Genomic DNA, 25434 nt, shown 5'->3' with positions numbered 1-25434 from the left:
GGGCCTAATTTAAGGTGTTGGTAATATCCTGTTGTTGTTGTTAGTCATGAAGTCGTGTCCAACCCATCGCGACCCCATGGACAACATTTCTCCAGGTCTTCCTGTCCTCCACCATCCCCCGGAGTCCACTCAAACTCACACCAACTGCTTCAGTGACGCCATCTAGCCACCTCATTCTCTGCTGTCCCCTTCTTCTTTTGCCATCTATTGTTCCCAGTATTAGACTCTTCTCCTGGGAGTCCTTCCTTCTCATTAGGTGGCCAAAGTATTTGAGTTTCATCTTCAGTATCTGGCCTTCTAAAGAGCAGTCAGGGTTGATCTCCTCTAGGACTGACTGGTTTGATCACCTTGCAGTCCAAGGGACTTGCAGGAGTCTCTACCAGCACCACAATTCAAAGGCCTCAATTCTTTGGCGCTCAGCCTTCCTTATGGTCCAACTTTCACAGCCATACATTGCAACTGGGAAAATCATAGCCTTGTCTATATGCACTTTTGTTGGTAGGGTGATGTCTCTGCTTTTTAGTATGCTATCTAGATTTGCCATAGCTTTCCTCCCCAGGAGCAAGCATCTTGTAATTTCTTGGCTGCACTCCCCATCTGCGGTGATCTTGGAGCCCAGGAAAATAAAATCTGTCACTACCTCCATTTCTTCCCCATCTATTTGCCAGGAAGTGAGAGGACTGGATGCCATGATCTTAGTTTTCTTAATGTTGAGTTTCAAGCCAACTTTTCAAGCTCTCCTGCTTCACCCGCATCAAGAGGCTCTTTAGTTCCTCTTCACTTTCTGCCATGAGAGTGGTATCATCTGCATATCTGAGTTTGTTGATATTTCTCCCAGCAATCTTAATTCCAACTGGTGATTCATCTAGACCTGCCTTTCTCATGACGTGCTCTGCATATAAGTTAAATAGGCAGGGGGACAGTATACAGCCTTGCTGAACTCCTTTCTCAATTTTGAACCAATCAGTGGTTCCGTGCCCAGCCTTACTGCCTTGTCATGGCGAAGGGGCTTGCATAGCTCAATGAAGCTATGAGCTGTGCCGTGCGGGGCCACCCAAGATGGACAGGACATAGCAGAGAGCTCTAATAAAACATGATCCACTGGAGAAGGAAATGGCAACCCACTCCAGTATCTTTGCCATGAAAACCCCATGGACAGTACCAAAAGGTAATATCCTATAAGGCCCTAAACAGCTTGGGACCTGGATACCTGAAGGAGTGCCTTCTTCTCTATGTGCTGTCCACCCCTTGAGATTGGAGGTAGAGGCCCCTTCTCCAGGAACTCTCTTTGAAGGAAACCAGGAGGGTAGTTACATGGCCTTTTCAGTGATGGCACCTCAACAGTGGAATATGCTCCCCAGAGAGGTTCGCCTAGCACCACCACTCTATTTTTTTCAGCGTTGGGCAAAGATCTTTTAATTTTTCCAGTATTTTAACAATTAATTGGTTTTAGCCTTGTTTTAATCACTATTTTTAGATGCAGTGTGCTATGCGTTATTGCTGTTATAGTTTTTGTTCCTTGGTTTTTTTTTGTTCCTTGTAAGCTGCCCAGAGACTTTTTTTTAGTAATAGTTGGCATAGAAAAACTTTAAATACATTAAAGTAAATAAGCAGATATTGGGGAAACTGAAGTCCCCCATAACAACAACATTATGCCTCCTTGGAACACTGGCAATTTACTTTTCAAAAGTTACATCCTCATCTTCTCCTAGACTGGGTGGTGGATAATAGACTCCAACCAGTGTTACATTTATTCCTTGCTCCATTTATATTAATCCAGATGCTCTTCATGAGTCTATTAAGCTCACCCTCCTGTATTTCTGGGCAGAGATAGGTATCTTCAAACATATAGTGCGACTCTGCCTCCTTGTCTGTTCCTTCTGTTCTTCTCTGACAGGTTATATCCTTCAATTGTTGAATTCCAGGCATGGTAGTCATCCGACCAAGTTTCAGTTAAACCTATCAGGTCTTATTCACACTCCTGTTCAAGTTCATGCTGCTTGTTTCCCATACTCCAGGCATTAGTGTATAAGACATCAAAGTCCACATGCTTTATACTCAATCTTTCTTGCTACATTTTTTGGAAGACTATTTCTGGGCACTGTTACAGCTGCTCTCTCTTTCTTGTCGTGCATAAGCCTTTGTCTGTTACCCCCAGCTGTACTTCTCCCTCCTGTGTAGGATTCAGTTCAAAGCCCTCTGATAAACTTCTTCATGTTGTGGCCAAACACATTATTTCCAGGCCTTGTGAGGTGCAACTCATCCCTTGCCAGCAGTCCATCCTCCAGGAAGTGTACCCCTTGGTTCTAGTATCCAAATCTCTCATGTCAGCACCACCTTCGTAATTCACTTGGAGTATTTTTCTTTCCCTGCCTTTTCGGAGGGAAGGGAAAAGAGTAGGGCTGGGGACTGGGATCATGGGAAACAGGATCTGAGGTTAGAAGGAGAGATGTAGGAAGTGTGAAGCTGGCAGCCATACATTTACCTCAGGCTCTGAAAGATCTGAAGAAAGTGGGGAAAAGATACTTTACAGGATATGTCACATGCACTGCAGCAGGGAAGCCTAATATCTTAACTCCAGCTAAAGATCCAAAAGTGCTTGAAAGGCAGGAGTAGGACAGCTTCTCACAAAACCATTAGGCAAAATGGGAATGAGTGATTGACCTTGCCTTGGGACATGGAGAGCAGGGTCAGAGGATCTCCTGAATGGCACCACAGTGTAGGGCACAAGGAAGGATACAGGAATGCACAATGCAAAGGAGGCTGACCATGTCTCATTCGCAGAAAAGCTAAGCATTGTCATAATGAGGAAATGTGTTATTTCAGAACAGGGAAGACTTACCTTGCAACAACTTGATCTCTCAGTTGTGAAATACTTGTTCTGTTTATCAGGAGATATGGTGCTTCATTTACTAGAGAGAGTGAGGTCACTTCCGAAGAGGAATCTCCTGAAATATATCCAATCATGCATGTGTCTCATGCTCAAATGCATGCCCCCTGCTTGTCAAGCCACTCACACACAATGGTCAAACATGGACAGGTGAAAGCCCAGGCAAGCACATTGCTCATCTGCTAATGTTGAGGGTGTACAACATGCAATCTGTAGCCCCCAACTCTAGCAGCTCATTGTGTACCCCACCCCCAGCAGTGGTGGGTGGCCAAATTTGTTGTTCTGGCAATGGGACCAGCAAAACAATTCAGCAGCAAACTGCAGCAGTGATCAAAAAAGGCCAAATTTAGCTTCACAGCTTGATCAGGTGGCAAACTATGGAATGTTTTGCTGCAACCACTGCTGAAATTCATGCAGCACCAGGAGCCTCACATTAAGCATTTCAGTGAAATGAAAGTGGTAAGACAAAGAATAGGCAGTTTTTCTGTAAACGATGCTGCAAATGCTGCATAAAACCCATTGGCAAGGAATCTGCTATGCAGATGCTGTTTCTTCCTCTGACCCCCAGTGTTCCTGTTTGTATCCCATTTATTCAAAATACTTAGAGAGTGACTTTTGGAGCAGGAGGCTTCCCAGGGCACCATAAAATGATATAATGTGTGTAACAAAATTCATAATAAACTATGTGGTAATAAAAGCAACAGAAGTTCCACAACATTTCAGCAAAAGAAGTCCTACAACACCTTTGCGGCTATAAAACAGTCTGATGGAAAACAATCAGGGGAAGGCCAGAGTAAAGAAATAAGTCTTCATATGCTATTGATGGACCCATTCAGAAAGTATTGGTAAGAATATTTCATAGTGTATGCTGCTGATGCTTGGGAGGCTCAGCATTCCTCATTTAGGTCTTCTGCCAAGGCACTGGCCAAGCAAGAACGTGCTTATTTTCAACAATCCAAGAGCAATTAGTAGACTGATGTATCATTCAAATCAATGGTGAAGTAACAAGGACCTTTCAGGTATAATGTGTTAATTAAACTTTTGATTACGTGCTTAATATAAAACTGATCTATTTCTTAAGTCCCATATTTAAAGCTAGTGTGTATAAAGACAGCCCACTGTATGGATATTTTCTAATTTCAATGCATCCCATATCAATGTTGCAATTTTGATTTTCATCTATACTAGAACATGTAAGCCATGCTGACACTTCACATTTGCAATGCTAGGCAATCCGGGCTGCGACCTGGGCTGTCCGGAGACTCCCTTCCCTGAGACACAGAGGTTTGATTGCTTGTTTGTTTGTTGGTGCTGTGCTGTGCTTTGCTTTGTTTTTCTTCCAATTTAAGTTTATTTTATCCTTGTGTGTGTGTGCGAGTGGGTTTTTGTCTGGGAGAACTGGGCGAGTGAGAGGAACTACAGGAGAATCAAGGCAGGGGACCAAGGTAAGGTCTTGGAAGAGATACCGATGGCAGACCAGGAGATGGCCTTGGCAGCAGTCACGGGTGTTGCTGTCCGCTGCGAGAGCTGCGACATGTTCGCCCTTCTCCCCCAGGAGAGGCAGGGATACACTTGCCCTTGGTGCAAGATGGTGACCCTACTAGAAGAGGAGGTGAGGTGCCTGAGGGCCGAGAGAGCTCTCCAGGCCCCCCTGGAGCAGCCCCACTCTGGACAGTGGGTTGAGGGAAAGACCACGGGAGGAGCAGCTGCAGAGACATGGAGGTATGTCACCCACAGGAAGAGGAGGCCAGCACGGCCTCCTCCTTCTCCTGGCACCAATCTGGAGCTGGGAAACAGGTTCTCTCCACTTGGGGAGGCTGGGGCTGATGAGGCCTCAGGGGACCAGCAGGACCCCCAGCCTGGTACATCAGGCGGCAAGGGGGCCGCTGCGGGAGAGGCGAGGGCCAGGGCACGGCTGCCCACTAGCACCAGGAAGGTACGGAGGCAGGTGATTGTTGTTGGGGACTCCCTGCTGAGGGGCACTGAGGTGGCAGTGTGCCGCCCCAACCTGGAGACAAGGGAGGTTTGCTGCCTGCCGGGCGCACACATCCGGCATGTGAAGGACAGAGTGGAGCGTCTTGTTCGCTCTGGGGTCCCCAGCCGCTCCTGGTGATCCATGTGGGCACAAACGATGTGGCCAGGCAGGGTGTGGTTGGGACCACCAAGGACTTTGAGGCCTTGGGGAAGAAACTCAGGGAGCTGAAGGACCAAGTGGCCATCTCGTCAATCTTACCTGTCTGAGGGTTTGGGCCAGGAAGGGACAGGAGGGCCTCCAAGGTGAACGACTGGCTTAGGGTGTGGTGCCAAAAGGAAAGCTTCAGGTTCCTCGACCACTGCACTCGGTTTCTTGCCAATGGACTTCTGGCAAGGGTTACACCTCACGAGGATGGGGAAAAGGTCCTTTGGAGATGCTCTAGTGAGCTTCGTCCGGAAGACTTTAAACTGAGCCAGGGGGGGCGGGTTCAGGTCCCCCAGTAACGTGTCTGCACTGGACAAGTGTGGGGGGAGGATCAGGGCTCTGGGAGCAGGGATTTAGAGATACTGCAGGGACTGACAGGACTCCTACAGAGAGGGGTCAGGTATCAGGGAGGATGGGAGGGAGGAGAAGGCTGGGAACTCTAAGGAAAGGAAGCGCTGGGAAGGAGTTGAGGTGCATGTACACCAATGCTAGGAGCATGGGTAATAAGCAGGAAGAGCTTGAAGCTCTCCTGGGAATAGGAGGGTATGATCTGGTGGGAATCACAGAAACTTGGCGGGATGAAAGGCAAGTCTGGAATGTGAACATAGAAGGGTATCACCTTTTTAGAAAGGACAGGAAGGGAAAGAGAGGTGGGGGCGTGGCTTTATACATCAGGGAAGGGATAGGATGCAGTGAGATAGAATGCAGCACAGATGGGGATTCGGTAGAGGTAGTCTGGGTGAAACTTAGGGGTTTTGACAGGGAAAGAGACCTGACAGTGGGGGTATGTTATCACCCTCCAGGTCATCCTGAGACCCTGGATGATGTCCTGACAGATTCTAAGGATATCTCAGGGGAGAGACACAGTAATTATGGGAGATTTCAGTCTCCCGGATATTACTTGGGAGACTCACTCGGTGGTGACAGCCAGGTCATGTCACTTCCTAGAAGCTATAGAGGGAGAGTTTTTCAAACAGAGGGTCCGAGAGGTGACGAGGGGGGGAAACATCCTTGACTTGGTCTTGACCAATAGGGAGGAGCTGACAGATGAAGTACAGATAAGGGGAGCTCTGGATGTGAGTGATCACTCCATCCTTTGCTTTGAGATCAGGGGACTGGGGACGTTCAGCAGGTCGAGCACTAGAAGCTGGGACTTCAAGAGGGCAAACTTTGGCCAACTGAAGGCCAGACTGGGGAAAGTCTCCTGGGATAGGTTACTGGAAGGTAAGCGAGTTGAGGAGGGGTGGATAGCACTCAAAAGGGAGGTTTTGGAGGCACAAGCCTTGACGATACCACTAGTCAGTAAGGTGGGGAGGCAGAGGAGAGTGCTGCCATAGATGCAAAAGGAGGTGGTTAAAAGGATTAGACGAAAGAGGAACCTCTGTAGGAAATGGGTACTGGGGGAAATAGACAAAAGGGTATAACAGGAGGTGGAGGCTCGTTGCAGAAGGATTCTTCACAAGGCTAAGGCTGATTACGAGCTGAGACTTGCCAAGAATATCAAGAGCAACAAAAAGGGCTTCTTTCAGCATGTAAATAGGAAGAGAGAGATCTAGTGATGCTAGATAGGGAAGGGAGGCTGACAGCCACACAACAAGGCTTCCGCAAAAACAGGTCCTGCCAGACAAACCTTGTGGAATTCCATGACAAGGTTTCGAGATGGCTAGATGGAGGGGATGCAGTGGATGTGGTTTACCTGGATTTCAGCAAGGCCTTTGACAAAGTGCCTCATGATATCCTGGTGGAGAAACTGAAGAGTTTTGGGATACACCAAAGCGCTGTCCGGTGGATTAGGGCATGGTTGACTGACCGAAAGCAGAAGGTAACCATTAGCGGGGAATCATTGGGATGGCGGTCAGTAACAAGCGGGGTCCCCCAGGGCTCTGTCCTGGGGCCGATCCTGTTTATCTTTTCATTAACGACATGGAAGAAGGGGTGAACAGTCTGCTGATCAAATTCGCAGACACTAAAACTGTAGCAGTGGCCACAACTGAGGAGCAGGTACTCCAGATCCAAAAGGATCTGGACAGACTATGGAAGTGGGCAGGAGACAACAGGATGGCATTCAATGTGGATAAGTGCAAGGCCTTGCACTTGGGGCATAGGAATAGCTGTTAGCTGTTAGCTGTTAGGTACATGTTAGGTGACAAGTGGCTGGAGAGCAGCACTTGTGAAAGGGACCCTGGAGTACTGGTTGACTGCAGGCTAAACATGAGTCAGCAGTGTGATGCGGTGGTCAAGAGGACGAACGCCACCCTTGGCTGCATAGCCAGAAGTGTGGCTTCTAGATCAAGAGAGGTATTACTACCACTCTACACGACTCTGGTGCGCCCGCAATTGGAGTATTGTGTTCAGTTTTGGGCCCCTCATTACAGAAAGGATATAGCCAGGTTGAAGTCAGTGCAGCGTAGGGCCACAAGGTTGGTTGCTGGTTTGCAGGGATACCGTATGAGGCAAGACTGAGGGAACTGGGTCTCTTCAGCCTGGAGGAGACTCAGAGGGGATATGTTGGTGACATACAGGTATGTGAGGGGATGTCACATGGAGATGGGTAGAGACCTGTTCTCCCCTGCAGAGGAAGGCAGGACACGCTCCAATGGAGCAAAGCTCAGGGAGCCAAGGTTCCATTTGGATGCCAGGAAGCACTTCCTGACAGTCAGGACCCCGAGGGTGTGGAATGGGCTTCCACGAGAGATCGTTGAGTCCCCATCGGTGCGGGTGTTCAAGGACAGGCTGGACATCCACATGGTGGGCATGTCGTGAGCGGAGCCGGCTGGTGCCGGGGGTCAGACTAGATGGCCCGGGAGACCCCTTCTGACTTCCTCTGTTTCTATGTTTTTAATCCACTCCCTAACACCCATGCAAAATATATACCTTTTTTATCTTTCTTATTAGCATTTCTTTTGAAGTCTGAACTCTGCCTGATCAGGCGGCACTGCCGGCCAAGAAATTCTGAAAACCAATCAGCTGCTCTTTCTCCACAATCATATGTCTGTACTCTGCAAGGAAAAAAATAGAGGAGATGCTGGAATTCATCAATCTATTTCAGCTGCAAATACAATTAATAATCAGATAACTGTTTTGCCAATTGCACAGAACTGGGCATTATCCATGGCAGGAGTTGAGACCTAAAATGCTAAACTATCATAAATGTGTCCTCTGCCAACACTGGAAGGACTATTTTGGTAATAATGGATACTGTCTACTAACATTGACAAAGCACTTTAAGTGTGTGAACTGCAGCATAATTCTTCTCAGATTTCCTGCCATTGTTTCTATTCTACAGATCAGGAATTGAGATGAGCTGACCCGCATAGGTTCTGATGTTCATCACTGGCTTCATAAATGATGGGTTATGAAGCCAGCAGGGAGTGCAGAACCTTTGTCCTCTTCACCTCCCTCCCTTGCATTGTGCACTGGTTTTGCTGCAAAGCTCTAGGTTGCTAGCATTTCTTGTTATGTCCAAACAGGACTCTAGGTTTGTGCCAGTGAACAAATCAGAGTAATAAGCCAAGGTCAGATGTTATCATTTAAAAAAAAAGGTTGTGGGCCTGTCGTTTGATGATTTCACTTTCATAAAACATTATTTTTTTTTCCTCCTCTGAATGTCCGAAGCTAGAGGTTGGGGAAGGGTTCTCACTAACCTAAGACCCAAAGGTTGACAAGAAGTGTGAAGGCAGCTTGCCAGTATCGGTGACTCAGTCGCTGCATTTTCATTAGTCCTTCAAGTTCTTTTTAACCAACTCCTGTCACAGTCCAAATCCATTTATTCAATTTTTATGTATGTTTTTCATGAGTATATAGCTAAACATTTGTCAGCGTTACATTTCATTTGGCACATTTATAAATTGGTCTCAGGCTTCCCCTTGTATGCTACTGGCTGTAAAGCTGTGTGTTCACTCTCTTCTCTCATAAACAAATTTAGTTTTAGAGCTGTACAGCTGGTTCCACTGGCTGGGTAATTTATAGAGTGAGAAACAAGGACACTGTCTGAACATTGATCCCCTGGGGATCAAATGTCACTTGCAGTCAAAGGAAGCACAGGAGGAGACCAAAGACAAATGACTGATTAAAGCAAAGCCAGCTCCCTGTGGTTTATTGTGGTGGTACTAGATTGTGTCTTCATGTATGCTGAGGAGTGTTCAGTGAAGCAGAGTTTAGCTTTTGCCTAAGAAATCACCACACAGGTATTCAAAGGTTTGAGCCTTTTGGCCAGATTAGAGGATATTCTCTGCAGAGCCTGTTGTCCAAACATTAGGTCTGAGTACTGTCACTAAGCTTTGGCAAAAATGGGGTAGGTAAGAAAAATGAATTCATGGCATGTTGCAAATGTAGGCAACATCATCAGTAACTTCTTCCCAATCATTCAAACAAATGTACCTAAAGGACAAGGAAAAAGAACCTAGAAAAAGTGTATCAATCAACCTCATCATTCAGAATTGGCAACTCAGAAGCATCTATTTCCATTTTCCACTAACCACATTTTGTTTCTACATCTGAATGCATAACTGTGGCTATTCTGAGCTAAAATTTATTTGAACAAAATATAGTTTACAGTTAGTTAATTTTAACTGCAGTTAAGATTAGGTGTTTAACTGTAGTTAAAATTAAAGGTTATTAAGGGAAACACACAACAAACTGTGTCTCCAGCCTCCATTTTATAGCTGCAGAAGAGGACATGAGGGGTGGAGTGAGTGTAGGAACCTAAGACTCACTCATATGATGTTACATACAAATACAGTCACTGTATTCCTGTGTGGATTAATTACTGCTTCACTTTACTCCCTTCAGTATGGTAAGATGGTGGCATGGTTTCCACCAAATTTAGCTCTGCAGTTTCACTCACTGTAGCTGTCCCCTCTCACCTGTGTGAGCAGACCTTGCTCTGACAGATCTCAGTTTGACTCTCATTATTTTCTTCCAAGGTTACAGAGACAGGATCCATCCCTATATGGAAAGAAACACAAACCATTATTCATTTATTTGTTTATAATCCTCAGAGTTATGGCTTAAACCAGCAAGTTCATGGGAATTCCTCAAAAAGCATCTTGGAAGGTACCAGTGGTGCTCCTTGCTTCCCTCAGGCTGCAACACACTTCCTATGAGAATAACTACCTGTTGAAGGTTATGGGAGAAAACTGCAGCTCATCCAATCAATTCCTGCTTTGGCTCAGTCTTTTCCTGAAAGAAGAACTATGATCTTCCTTATGAAGGGGAAATACAAGCTGAAGGAATGGGATTGCAGGTCAAGTTTGATAAGCAAACTGTCAAGGATAATCTAGTTGTGCTGAACAAGTTCAAATCTCCAGAGCCCAATGAACTCCATCCTAGAGTCATAAAGGAACTGGTGGAAGAACTCTCAGATCCACTGTCTGTTATCTTTGAGAAAACATGGAGGACAGGGGAAATGCCAGATGACTGGAAAAGGACTAATGTTTTCCCCATTTCAAGAAAAGAAAAGAAAAGAAAAGAAAAGAAAAGAAGAAGAACCAGGCAACCACAGAACAGTCTGTCTGAAGTAAGTCCCTAGGAATATTCTGGTGCAGATTATAAAGCAGTCAGTCTGCAACACCTTGAAAACTAGAAGCCAACATGGATTTGGTTTTAACAAATCCTGCCAGAGTAATCAGATTCCTTCCTTCCTCTTTTTGGACTGGGTAATCTCTTTGATGGACTATGGAAATGCTATGGACATAATATATCTTGACATTAGCAATTTAGTAAAATTTCTTGACAAAGTGCCTCATAATATCCTGATTAGCAAACTAGTAAAAACTGGACTAGATGGAAGAGCTAATAGGTGGATCCATAATTGGCTACAGAAATGGACTCAAAGAATGTCATCAGTGGCACCTTCTTATACTGGGGAGGGGTAACAAGTGGCATGCCATAGGGTTCAGTCCTGGGCCCAGTGCTCTTCAACATTTCTATTAAATAATAATACAAATTTATTAATATTTTCAATGTGGAAGTGCAGGGAATGATTATAAGATGTGCAGATGACAAAACTGGGTGGGATAGCTAATATCCTAGAGGACAAAAATAAGATTCAAGGTGATCTTGAGAAGTTAGAACACTGGGATGACAACAATAGAATGAAATTCCATAGGGAGAAGTGCCAAGTTCTGCACCTAGGGGGAAAAAGCCACTGCAGTGCTACAAGACGGGGAATACTTGGCTCAGTAATACTGCAAGTAAGAAGGATCTTCGAATTGTTGCAGATCACAAGCTGAATATGAGTCAACAATGTGATGTAGCTGCAAAACGGGCAAATGCTATTTTAGGCTGCATTAATAGAACTATCACTTCCAAATCCCATGAAATACTAATTCCCTGATCAGACCTCATCTGGAGTACTGTGTTCCATTCTGGGCACCACTGCTTAAGAAAGATGCAGACAAGCTAGAAAGGATTCAGAGAAGGGCAGCAAGGATGATCCAGGAACTGGAAACAAAGCCCTATGAGGAGAGATTGAAGGAGCTGGGAATGCCAGGCAACAGCAAGCGGTTGGACCCGATGCCCTTCCTGGCCCCAACTCTACTATTCTATGATTCTATGTTTAGCCCAGAGAAGAGGAGAGATACGATAATACTCTGTAAGCACTTGAGGGGCAGTCACAAAGAGGAAGGCTGGGATATTTTCTCGATCATCCCAGAGTGCAGGACACAGAATAATGGACTCAGGTTGCAGGAAAACAATTTTTGACTAGACATCAGGAAAAATTTCCTGACTATTAGTGCTGTACGATAATGGAACCAATTACCTAGGAGGCTAGGGCTCTCTCACACTAGAGGCATTCAAGATGCAACTGGACAGTCATCTGAGATGGATAATTTAACTTGGTGTCCTGCACTAGCAGCAGGTTGGACATATACCAAGGTACCAGGTACCTGATGGGCAAACCAGGCTTTTGAGGGAGCCAGAATTACATCTGTCTCAGATCAAAATGATGTAGCTTCTGCAGAGAACTATATTTTTGTGCCTGCAAGTGGCTCCAGATGATAATTAAACAAAGATACAGCAGCAGTTTGTGTGACCTTGATCCCCAAAGCTCATTTCCTAATATACAATTTCAGCTTTTAGTAACTTTATTCCCTCTGTGTCTCATATGCTGGCACAGATTTACTGCAGCCACTGTGGTGGCTTCCTATGAAAAAAGACAGTCTTATCACAGCTGTGCCACCTCTAATGAATGAAGATAGGGGTTTCCTGCAAAGAAGGAATATTACGGTAACTGTCAGTCCAGGGCAAAGACATGGACAGCCAAAGGCAAAGCAAGACAAGAGCAAGGGAGCAGAGGCGGCTGGTGCTGGAGGTCAGACTAGATGGCCCAGGAGACCCTTTCTTACTCGCTCTGTTTCTATGTTTCTAACTAAAGGCAAGACAGAGTCCAAAGACAGGGTTTAACATGAAGTCCAGTTCATAGTCATGGTACAGGTTGAGGTCAGGAACCAGAAGAATGCATAAGGGTAGAACAAGGATGTGGTCAGGGACAAGTCAAGGGCTGAAAACCAGAAGGACAAACAGAGGTGCAGGTACCTTGGTAGGAGACACAGCATGGCAGGATACATGAGACAACAGCAACCAGATGCAGCTTGGGTCAGGCAAGATACAGGAGCTGAAACACAGCTTGCAGGAAGCCCTGCAATACTGAGGCAACATGGCAAGGCAGGTCAGAAAAGAGGCAGACACAACAGCAAGGTAACATGGAAAGGCAGGAACCAGGAGCAAGAGCCATTGGGCAGGATGCAGGCACAGCAGCAAACAGGAAAATATGTGTTGCTGAGGTGACATGGCAGGGCAGAAGACATGGATAGATGCAGCAGACATGGCAGGAACAAGGAGCAGGAACAGTCAGGCAGAATGCAGGCACAGCAGCAAACAGGAGGACCTGTGCTGCCGAGGTAACACAGCAAGGCAGGAGACAGAGCAAGGAAGCAGGAGAACCTGTGTTGCTGAGGCCAGTTCTGGAGGGAAGCTCCTCCTACATAGCTCTTTCTGCAGGGCTCCCAGATGGCACTTGCCAGTAAAATGAGAAGTCCAGGAGGCCTTAGGACTGATTCTGCAAGCCTAGCTCCTGACAGTAATGCACACATGTTCAAAGAAAGAAAATATAAACACTTTATATTTTAAAAATATATGTTTTAGAAAATAATCATTAGATAAAATTAGATTAATTGGGTTAGATAGGAAGCATAGAAAATGTTAAAGGTAAATTATTTTCATATATACTTATTTTCACTCATGTTTATAACGAATTTGAAAAAACTATGCTCAACTGTCCCAGCTATAATTTCTCATCTGAAATAAAATAGACTCAGAGGGTGTAGAAAGTGGAAATGATTTAGGAACTAGGGAAAAATGTGAATAGTGCTGAATGTGGTTAATTGAAAATAATCTTACATGACAAAACAAATTATTTTACCATCTGGGTGCCACATATTTTAGTACATGATAAATGCAAAGAGATTTTAATTTCATGTTAACACCAGAGGCATCATTTCAGAAAACACCAGGACAAGCACAACTGGGCAAACTCCCAGAATCTTCCCATTATCAGTGCTGTGTTTTATAGTGATTTATCACACACATTTTGTGAAAGGTTGTTAATTGCAACCTTGATGACATATCCTGCAAAGCACTGGACAGAACTGAAACATGCAGTGGAATATGCCAGATCAAATGATTCTTTTTCACTATAGAAGACCTGACACCACAGTAACTTGATTTTAGTAGGGATCTTCTGAAAAAAGCAGGTTGCTTACCTGTAACTGATGTTCTTCAAGTGGCCAACTGTGCATTCACACATATGGGTGCTGTGCCTGCACAGTGCCTAGGCTGGAAAGATTGAAAGCTAATGGTTTTTGGCGGGAAAAACTCCGCTCCCCTCCCCCTCCACAGTATATATAGAGCAGAGTGTCCGCCATTTTGTTCAGTCTTGGAAGACCGATCGTTTGCCCCCTTAAGGGAGAGAAAACCATTACAGCAAGTATCATGGGTACCATGGATATAAGAATATGGTACCAATGAAGAGATCCACTCACCGACACCGAGCGGGGCCGGCGGGTGGGTTGTGTGAATGCACAGATGGCCACTCGAAGAACATCAGTTACAGGTAAGCAACCTGCTTTTCTTTGTCGTGGTCTCTGTGCATCACACATATGGGTGAGTAGCAAGCTTACCAAAGTTGGTGGAGGGCGGTGTCATCATTGAAGAACAGCAGAGAGAACGGCCCTCCCGAAGGAACAGTCTCTTCTGGCACGCACATCAAGACGGTAGTGCTTGGTGAAAGTACACGGAGTAGACCAAGTCGCAGCTTTGCAGACCTCTTGGATCAGGATTCCCGCGGCAAATGCAGAGGAAGCTGCTACTGCCCTAGTAGAGTGACCCCTCGGGAAAACAGGTAAGTCAATCTTCGCAAGTTGGTACGCCAATACGATGGTTTGAACTATCCATTTCGATACTCTCTGAGATGACAGGTAATCCTTGGTCTTGTTCAGAATACTTCACAAATAGTCTATTGGAACGCCAAAGAGACTCTGGGCGCGATCTGTAAAAGGCCAAGCATCGTCGCACATCTAGAGTATGCAAGGATCTTTCGATCGGGTTCGATGGTGACAGGAAGAAGGCAGGTAAGACAATCTCTTGATTCAGGTGGAATGGTGTGGCCACCTTGGGCAAAAATGTAGAATCCATTCTCAAAACCACCTTCTCCTTATGAAAGTTAAGATAAGGTGGGTCTATTCGAAGAGCACAAAGTTCACTGGCTCTGCAAGCTGATGTAACTGCAACAAGAAAAGCCATTTTCCATGACACAAGACGTAAATCAACAGTCGCTAAGGGTTCGAATGGAGATTTTGTAAGTGCTTGAAGAACAACTGAAAGGCTCCATGTAGGCATGACTGGTCGAACAGAAGGGTGAAGATTTTGCAGTCCTTTAAGAAACCTCTTTACAAGAGGTTGTGAAAACACCAACGATCCCTGTATCATACCACAGTAATGTGATACAGCTGCTGCATAAACTTTAATGGATGAAGGTTTAAGTCCCGAGCAATATAACTGTAAGAGAAACTGAAGGATATTTTCTACTGAGGCTGTCGCTGGAAAAAATGAACGTGATTCTGCAAAAGATAAGAAGCGACACCAATTCGCTGCGTAAGACTTTTGTGTTATTGGTCTTAGCACAGACTCGATAATCCTTTGAACATCTGGGTCTACACAGCTCGGTCCCGATGATACATCTATCGGTACTGAGGAATTAAGGAAGTCAACGGGCTCGTGAGTTGAAGTACCGAGTGACCTAGTAGGCCTTGGGACTGAAGCAGTATTGTTAGTCAATGAACTCGCCACGCTGTGAGGTTCAACGAGGGCAGGTCCAGGTGATGGACAGCACTGCCTTGTTGAGTTATGAGATCAGATCTTGCCGGGAGGCGAAGAAAGGTGTTGTCCGAAATCCGAAGGAGGGTGGAGAACCACGCTTGACGAGGACACCAAGGTGTTATCAGTATTCCTGCGGCACCATCATGTACGACCTTTGAGAAGACTTTCGTTAGTAGCGGAATAGGCGGAAATGCATAAATTCTGATATTTGTCCAAGGGATCATAAGGGCATCTCCCATCCATCCCGGTCCTATTCCCGCCCTGGAACAGAATGTGTTGCATACCCTCTTCTTGTGGGTAGCAAACAGGTCTATGTTCAAATGTCCCCAAAGTTGAAAGAGCTGGCTGCAGACCTGGCGGTTTAATTCCCACTCATGGGTCATCGACATATGCCTGCTCAGAATGTCAGCTTCTTCGTTGTTGGTCCCGGCAAGATGGACTGCTAAAAGAGTTATACCCCTCCGGATGCACCATTCCTAAATGTCCATGGACAGACGAGCTAAGGCAACGGATTTTGTTCCGCCCTGCTTGTTTATATAAAACACCGCAACTATGCTGTCGGATGTGATCTGGACAACTTGTTGACGAACAGTGTCCTCAAAAGATCGAAGTGCTTTGAAAATTGCTAAGAGTTTGAGGTAGATGATGTGTCTCGATGACTCCTGTCCACATGACCTGGGACCGAAGTCCCGTGCATACCGCACCCCACCCGATCAACAAGGCATAGGTATACAGAGTCAGCGTTGGGTGGGGGGCCTGAAACGGGGTACCCACATCTAAATTGGTACAGATAGTCCACCAAGTTAATGTCTGTAGAACAGCTCGGGGTACTCGGATTGGTTTGTCAGAGAAATCTCGTTGCGGACGGAAGTTTTTGTTGAACCAGAGTTGAAGAGGACGTAACCGCAGTCTGGTGTGTGGGAGAATGGCAACGGATGCAGCCATGTGGCCCAAAAGTCTCTGAATTGAGAGCGCTGGGACGACTTTGTCCTGTAGGATCTGAGAAATACAGGAGAGGAGGCTGTCGTGACGAGCTGGAGGGAGGAAAGCTTTCGCTACTGTGGAATTGAGACAAGCTCTGATGAAGTCTATCACCTGTATAGGAACAAGAGACGATTTTTCACGGTTAATGCATAGTCCTAAATCGTCCAATAACGCACAAGTCACCTTGACAGCCGACAGAAAACTATCACAGGTCTGTCAGACTATCAGCCAGTCATCCAGGTAAGGGTACACCTGGGTGCCCTGGAGCCATAGGTGTGTGCACACTGGGGCCATACATTTCGTGAAGACCCTTGGAGCGGTAGCTAAGCCAAACAGGAGGACATTGAATTCGTATAAGTCAGTCCTGATGGTGAAACGTAGAAGACGTCTATGACACGGATGGATCAAAATGTGGAAGTAAGCATCTTTCAGATCCAATGAGGTAAACCAATCCTCTCTCCTCAGCAGCGGCAAGATATTTTGAAGGGTAGTCATCCGAAATTTCTTTGGTTTGATAAATTTGTTGATATTTTGGAGGTCCAAGATTGGACGAAGACCACCATCCCGTTTAGGGACCATAAAATATCTAGAATAGAATCCGTGAAGCCCCTCGGAATTGAAGAGTCGTTGAATCGTGCCCTTACGAAGCAGTTGATGTACTTCGTCCACTAATATCGGGGATCGCGGTGTAAAGCGATTCAGGCTCGACGGCAGGACGGTTTCGAATTCTATTCTGTATCCGAGCTGGATGATGGATAAGACCTACCGATCAGATGTGATGGACTCCCAGATGGGGAATCGGTCTTGCAGCCGTTCCCCAGAAGGGAGAGGGAAAGGTGGGTATTGAGGTGGAGGAGAGGTTCACCCATCCCATCAGCGTTGACACTTTTCATTTTCAAAGCGACAACGACCCTGTTGAAAACACTGGTGGGGTTGTTGCCTTCTGCATTGTTGCTGCTGCTGGTATTGTCTCTGCGGAGGTTGGTACTGGTAAGATGGACGCAACCAAGCCCACTTACGTTTTTGCTGTCCTGGCAGTACCATCCTTCTTGCCGTCATGCGGGACTCATGTATGGCTTTGAGTTTATGGTCCATTCAAGAATGGAAAAGACTGGAGCCATCAAAGGGCATTTCTTCTATGCGCCTTTTCATCTCATCAGGAAAGTTACAATTCCTCAGCCAGGCGTGCCTCCGCAGCGAAATGGCCCCGACTAGAGCTCTCAAATCTGTATCCACATGGTGGCAAGCTGTGGACAATTGTTGGATGGCCATCTGCATACCCTCTTTGATGAAGGTCCTAGCCACATCCCATTGTTCTGGCAGGGAGGCAACGACGTTGTTTAGCCTTTGCATAATAAAAAACTGATACCTGGCCAAGGTGGCTTCGTAATTGGACATACGAAGGCCGAGTCCAGCGGCCGTGTAGACCCGGCGTGCCAAGGTATCAATTTTGCGCCCTTCTTTATCCCGGGGGGTGGTATGTCCCCTGGATTCTCTGCCTTGAGATGATTCCATGACTATGGAATTTGGCTTGGGGTGGTGGAGCAAAAAGGGTATGTCGCCCTCCCGGACGCGATACATAGACTCATATCTTCATATGGTGGGCTGTGTCTGCGAGGGTAGGTCCCACGGCTGAGTCACTGCCTGCCGCAGCATTGTAATTAGCAGCAGGACGATTGCAGGTGACTGCTCTCACCTGACAATGTCATAGAACTTGTTAGTGCTCAGATCTGGCTGGTGTTGTGCCTCGATCTCAAGCGACCGAACAAGTCTAGACATCAGCTCTTCGAAAGAGATGTGGGGCCCATCTGGTGATGCTGGGCCCTGAGATGTTATCGCCATATCAGGGGAGGTGGAGTCCGCCTCGGAGTCAGGCCCGAGATGGTACAGGTCTGAGGAAGAACTCCCCAGTGAGGTGGGACGTTCAGGTTCTGCATGTCTTGAGGTGGACGGCATATCCTCGTGGGCGGAAGGCAGTGAACCATCTCTTCGATGGGTATGAAATCCAAGGGAGTGGTAATCACCCCAGCTGGATGGATAATCATAATACAGCCGGAACCATCCCTCCGCATGTCTTTCATCCATACGGGATCAAGGTGGTGGTGGAGAGGCAGAAGATGGATCCCGAGCTCTAGTCGGAGGCATTGAAGTCAGTGATCGAGTCATGGGAGGGGAGTCTTGAATCTCTCCATCCGTTGAGATGGAGCAGGTTGTACTGGAGATCCTGGTGGGGTAAACTGCATTGCCGCCTGTAGCATTGGTAACAATGGTGTTGGTACTGATGCCGCCATCGGGATCGATGGAGCTGATGAACCTGAATCCCGATGCCTCTTAGGCTTATGAGCCATTTTGGCCGCTTTATTTTTCTTCGCCTTTTTGTGGGAAGACGAGTGATCCGACCCTCCATGCTTCCTCTTTTCCTGCTGTTTATGCGGAGGAGAGGGGGATTGTTGGGCCCTGGAGGGTGAATTTCCATCATCCGATGGGTGCGGCTGAGGCATGGGCGGCATGGTCGTAGGGCGTTGGCCAGGCGTGGCTGAAGCAGTAGCCGATTGCTGGCCGGATGCAGTCGAGGCAGAAGCTGGGCGCTTGGCAGATGGAGCACGAGCAGGTCCAGGCTTTGTAGTGGGCTGGTCCGACTGCATCAGCACTTGATCCCATAGGAGTTTTCGCAAGCGATTCTCCCTATTCTTGTGGGCCTGCTTGGTAAAAGCAAGGCAATGGTAGCACTTATCTGTCCTGTGCCCCTCGCCGAGGCGGTACAAATCATGAGGGTCTGCCGGGAACATTTTGGACCCACATTCCGCACATTTGCGGAAAGCCGCCTGCTGCGCCATCGTAGAAAGAGAAGAAACAGGATAGTAAAGAGGGATAAGATAATATTTTGTTTTTGTTGTTGTTGTTTTTTTTTTTAGTAAAGATGAAGAAAAAAGGGAGAAGAAATAACAAAGAAGTAATAACTTGGAGTAACAGTAACGAAGAGCAACAAGAACAATAAGAATAAAATAGCAAATACTGAGGTCAAAGATGAACAGGCACAAGGCACAGTGAACAGTGGTCGCAAAGACTGAACAAAATGGCGGACACTCCGCTGTATATATACTGTGGAGGGGGAGAGGAGGGGAGTTTTTCCCACCAAAAACCGTTAGCTTTCAATCTTTCCGGCCTAGGCACTGCGCAGGTGCAGCACCCATATGCGTGATACACAGAGGCCACAACGAAGAATATAACAGATTTTAACACAATGGGATAATTTGATATGATATGATAACATATTATATGACTACTAAGACATTTTAACATTGTTCTAGACAGGAGCACATAATTCTTTGGAAACTGCAATGTTAGTTAAAATACAACTTTTTATATTTGATAATATTTTCTTGGCACAGTTGTACATTTTGTGTATCTCTCTATGTATTAAATTTGGGGGATTGCTGATTAAGAATTATTACATTTTATTTATTATTATATCCTACCTTTTTTCCTTTCAAGGAAATCAAGGTAGCCTATATAAGGAATGAATGTCTAGGTTTCCCCTCTTAACCAAAGTGGTTACTGAACCTGAAAGATAGCATGGGATTTTAGGGTTGGTGGGAATATGCAGGTTGCATACCTGTAACTGTAGTTCTTTGAGTGGTCACCTGTTAATTCACACAGATGGGTGCTGTACCTGTGCAGTGCCTGTTTGGGAAAATTTTTCTAGCTTAGTGTAGAACTTTCCACAGATCCTGCCCCTTATAGAAAAGGTGGGCTCCTGCAGTTTTGTCAGTTCTACTTGAGACCGATGTTTACAATGAGTGTGTTTGGTCTGCTAGCTTCCTAATTATTAAATCAAAAAACAGCAATCTACTCTGTATGTGTAATCACCAACACCAACGTGAGGCTAGTGGGTGGGTTGTGTGAATGCACAGATGACCACTTGAAGAACAACAGTTACAGGTATGCAACCTGCATTTCTTTGTCATGGTCTCTGTACATCACACATATTGGTGACTAGTAAGCATCTCTCACTGGTGGTGGGAGGTGTCGTTTAGGAATATAGTTAGCATACATGTCATCCTGCTGAATTGGTACCAATCTGTCAGCCAATACACATGATTAACATCAGTATAAACACAGATTTCACACACACACACACACACACACACACACACACACATCTGGAACTCTATAAATATTGTCCATTAATTGTCCTCTTTTGTTGAGTTCATAAACCTTTAAAGGAATAATATATGGATGTCCCAGTTATTGCAGCATGGAGGACAGTACTGCTCTTCAATAGGACCAGTTTTTCCTTGCTCTAATGTCCAGTTTGTAATGTCTGATAAAGGTTGACGTTGTTGACCATGTTGCTGCTTTGCACAGTTCTTCAATCGGGAGTCCTGCATGGAGGGCAGCAGAAGTGCATATAGCCCTTGTAGAATGTGCTTCCAGACTGTCTGATAGGTCTAAAGAGGAAAGTTTATATGCCAGTTTGATGATCCCAACGATCCAATGGGCTAATCACTGAGGTCCGACAGAGTCCCCTTTTGAGTGGTCCACATATTTCATGAAGAGATGTTTCATCTTGCAAATGTTCTCTGTTCAGGACTGATAGAATGACAGTGCTTGGCTGGATGTGCAGAGCCCTCTCAATGTCAGTTGAGGGGGAAGGGAAGAAGGCTGGTAGGACTATCCTCTGGTTAATCTGAAAGGATGAAGAGACCTTAGGTAGAAATGACAGGTCAGTTCATAAAACAACTTCATCCCTATGAAATGTTAGATGCGGAGGGTCCACCCATAGTGTGCAGACTTCACTTGCCCTCTGCTCCAAGGTGATGGTCACTGGGAAGGAGACCTTCCAAGACAGCAGTCAGAGATCAACAGTAGCTAGAGGTTCAAACGGAGGCTTCATTAGCGTGTGTAACACCATGGAGATGCTTCAGGGTAGAACTACAGGAAGGATTGGAGGATGCAGGTTCTTCAGTCCTTTCATAAATTGACTAGATAGGGAGTGAGAGAAGACAGTATGTCCCTCAATTGGACTGTGGAAGGCAGATATCGCTAACAAATATACCCTTACTAATGTGGGATTTAGTCCAGCGACATGCAATGAGTGCAAGAATTGCAAAATGTTTGAAACCAATACAGAAGAGGATCAAATGAATGGAGTGTTTGAACTTTGCCCATTTGGCAAGATAGGATTTTCTTGTGTTAGGTTTAAGGGCAAGCCATGAGAATCTGCTGGATCCCAGGGTCCAAGTCTAATGTACTTGTCATGAGGTAATTGTGAGCAAAATCTATGGTTTGCAAGCTTAAATCATGTGAACTTTGGTTTGGAGTTGTTGGATACAATCCTGTCAGATCCAAGCTGATCTGGACAGAGGTAGATGCTGACAGAGTGGAGGTAGATGTCATCAGAATGGAGTGAAGTGTCGGGGACAGTACAGAGAGCATGGTATAGGTTGGAGCTTAGTGGCTTGATGGAATGGAAGTCATTTCAGGTTGAATATACTGAGGCATTGAAACTGAAGTCAGGAAGTCAAAAGCACCATCACAGGATTAACTATGTGGTTAATCGAAGGGTATGAACATTGGGGTCAACGATGCTCCCATGAGCTTGAGTCAGCAAATCTGGTATTTGAGGTAGATGTTTGTAGATATTGTTGGAAAGGTGCAGAAGTGATGGGAACCACAGTTGTCTCGACCACCATGGGGTGAGGAAGATGGCTTCAGTATGATTGGTTTTCATCTTTGTGATGATTCTTGTGATTGGGGGGAACATTGGAAAGGCATAAAAGAAGGCACCATTTCATGGTACAGTGGTACCTTGGCTCATGAATGCCTCAGTTCACAACCAAATTGGGTCACGAACAAAAATGTCATAAAAATTGACTCAGGTCACGAACTCTGCATTGGGTGGCGACCATGATTGCGGCCATCTCCCCGCCCCCCCCCCGAGTGACAGGCATGATTGCAGTTATGCTGGGGGAGGGGAGATGGCCGTGCAGTGGGGGGAGATGAATGAGATCACTCCCGTCTTTCCTGCATGAGCACAACCACAATCTCGACCATCTTCCCCCCACAACACAATCGCGCCCTTCTCTTTCCCCCAGTGCACCTGTGATCGCGCCCATCTCCCCACCTCCCCAAGTACACCCGCAATCGCACCCCATGCAGGGATGACGGGTGCAATTGCAGTCGTGCTGATGGGGGGGGGGGAGACAGCCACTCTCGTGCTTGGGGTGGGGGGGAGATGGCCACAATCTATGTTGTTCTTTGTCACTTTGCTTCAAATTTTTCTGATTAAAAAAAAGTTACAGAGCGAATTAACCTTATTTACATTGAACCTTATGGGGAAATTTGACTTGGCTCACAACCAATTTGGGTCATGACCAGAGTCCTGGAACAGATTAAGTTTGTGAGCCAAGGTACACAGAGCCAAGGTATGCGGAAGGCATCCCCTTTCGAACAATGCCTGATTCCTGCTCTCAAAGAGTAATCCTTGCATATTGCATTCCTCTCCATAGTGAACAGGTCCACTGTCAGCCAGCCCCAAATTTTGAAAATGTCTATCAGAACTCATTGGGTGAGTTCCCATTTGTGTGGCTGGTGTACCAAGCAGCTCAGGGAAACTGCGGTGGTGTTGTCCATACAGGCCATGTGAATGGTAATGAGAGTAATGTTGTGAATGATGCACCAGTCCCAAATTGTGATAGCCAGAAGTGCAAGAGATGGCAACTTAGTTCCTCTGTTTGTTGATATAAAACACCACTGTGGTGTTGTCTGAAACAACCTGGGCATGGATGCCAGAGAAGAAGCTTTGAAAGGCTATCAGTTTTGAAGATTGCCAACAGTTCCAAATAGTTGATGTGTCAACTCCGTTCCAGAGCAGACCACACTCCTTGGGTGATGAGTCCTTTGGAGAGGGTGCCCCAGTCCATGAGTGACATTTCTTTCCTAATGGTTACTGTAGGTTTCACCAGTTGGAATAGCAAGCCCTGTGACAGATGAGTTTCTCAAGTCCACCATGTGAGGCTGGCGCATATTGTGATCGGAACAGTAAGCCACTTTCTTGGTCAGTTGTGTTCCAGATGGAAGGACTTTAGGAACCATAACTGCAGAGGTTGCATATGCAGTCTGGCAAACTGCACCATAGATACGGTTGATGCCATATGCCCAAGTAATTGTTGGATTCATTGTGCCAACACTCTTGGATTGGATGCTGTGTGCACCAGTTTGACCATGTGGTCTTTGGGAAAACATGTCCGAGCCAACTGAGAGTTCTGCACCAATCTGATGTAGAAAAGGGGAGGAACAACACCTGGCAGGAGCCCGCGCCCGAGAACCACACCGCGCCCAAAGACCGCGCCGCGCACGCGCCCAAAGACCGCGCCGCGCACGCGCCCGAAGACCGCGTGAAGACTGCGCCGCGCCGCCGGCTCCGCTGCTACCTGACTGCCCTGCCACGCCCCTGCACACGTGGCAGGTGTGCCCGGACGGGGTGGGGCGTCGGGTGGCCGGCGGCTATAAAGCGCCGCAGGGGGGAGCGCCGGCGGGAGGAACAACACCTGGCAGGAGCCCGCGCCCGAGAACCACACCGCGCCCAAAGACCGCGCCGCGCACGCGCCCGAAGACCACGCCGCGCACGCGCCCGAAGACCGCACGAAGACCGCGCCGCGCCGCCGACTCCGCCGCTACCTGACTGCCCTGCCACGCCCCTGCACACGTGGCAGGCGTGCCCGGACGGGGTGGGGCGTCGGGCGGCCGGCGGCTACAAAGCACCAGCAGCGGCCGGGGCCGGTGGCCAAAGGGCGTCGGCCAAAGGGCGGTTTGCCGCCGTTTGGGGGGGCTGTTCGGGGGGGGCTAGGCTGGCCAGGGGACTTGCTCTTTTGTTGTGGCAGTCCCTTCTGTTGAACGGCCAATTTTAAATGTTTTATAATTTTAAAGTGTTTTAACTTGTTTTTATGGAGTCGTCCCTGGCCATGTTGCCGCCTGAGTTTCCTGGGGAGCGCACTGGCGCCGCCATTGGTGTGGTGATGGGCAATGGACGTAATAGCGGTGGGGGCTTAACGTGTCCGCATAGAAGAAGGAGGGACAGATGGCTGACACCTGTCCCTACTTCTGGTTTTGCTCCCAGCCAGAAGGTGCCAGGGAGTCTTGTCAGTCGCCCCTCGGGCCTGACGGTGCTGTTGTTTAATGCCAGGTCGGCCAATAACAAATCTGCCCTCATCCATGACTTGATTGTGGATGAGGGGGCCGACCTGGCCTGTATAACGGAGACCTGGGCGGGAGAGGGGGGGGATGTTGCCCTCTCTCAATTGTGCCCGCCCGGGTATATGGTCCAGCACTGTTCACGGCCGGAGGGGAGGGGAGGGGGGGTTGCTTTGGTTTACCGGGCCTCCATCACTCTCACGGGACTTCCTGTCCCTTCGAGACCAGGGCTGGAGTGTCTCTACTTGGTGTTGGGCGACCGAGACAGATTGGGGATTCTGTTGGTGTACCGTGCACCCTTCTGCCCAACAGTCTCCCTGCCTGAGCTGACGGAAACGGTCTCGGACCTGGTGTTGAGGACCCCCAGGATGCTGGTCCTGGGGGACTTCAATATCCATGCCGAGGCTAGTTTGACCGGGGCGGCTCAGGACTTCATGGCTTCCATGACGGCCATGGGGCTGTCTCAACATGTCACCGGCCCGACCCATGAACGTGGACACACTCTGGACTTGGTTTTCTCGACGGGGCAGGAAGAGGGTGGTCTGAGGGTGAGGAATTTATGCTTGACTCCCCTGTCATGGTCAGATCACTTCCTAGTGAGGTTTGTGCTCGAGAGCGACATCTCCCTCTGTAAGGGTGCAGACCCGATTGTGTGGGTCCGCCCCCGGAGCCGGATGGATCCGGAAGGATTCCTGAAGGCTCTGGGGGAGTTTCCGGCTGACAAGACGGGTGCTCCTGTCGAGGCTCTGGTTGAACTGTGGAATGGGGAGATGACCAGGGCTGTAGACACGATCGCTCCTAAGCG

General features: G+C 47.2%; 1 protein-coding gene across 6 annotated transcripts in view; it reads right to left on the bottom strand.

The window, feature by feature from the left end:
- The window catches only part of MOCOS (molybdenum cofactor sulfurase), a 194708-nt gene that overhangs the window by 16194 nt on the left and 153080 nt on the right, over positions 1 to 25434 (bottom strand). For 5 of the 6 annotated variants that reach the window (XM_044452221.1, XM_044452256.1, XM_044452210.1 and 2 more), the window contains 3 exons: positions 9935 to 10016; positions 7944 to 8068; positions 2843 to 2948 (listed from right to left, as the gene is read on the bottom strand). In XM_044452221.1, the coding sequence (XP_044308156.1) occupies positions 2843 to 2948; positions 7944 to 8068; positions 9935 to 10016 (313 nt within the window). Of the gene's footprint in view, positions 1 to 2842; positions 2949 to 7943; positions 8069 to 9934; positions 10017 to 14293; positions 16545 to 25434 lie in introns of those variants that run through there. The other variant, XM_044452246.1, reaches the window with a different exon arrangement.

The sequence above is a fragment of the Varanus komodoensis genome, unplaced genomic scaffold (assembly GCF_004798865.1).
Source record: "Varanus komodoensis strain SLA01 unplaced genomic scaffold, ASM479886v1 scaffold10, whole genome shotgun sequence".
NCBI lineage: Eukaryota > Metazoa > Chordata > Lepidosauria > Squamata > Varanidae > Varanus > Varanus komodoensis.
The sequence above is the reverse complement of the archived record's forward strand: the minus strand, read 5'-3'. Positions and strand labels throughout refer to the sequence as shown.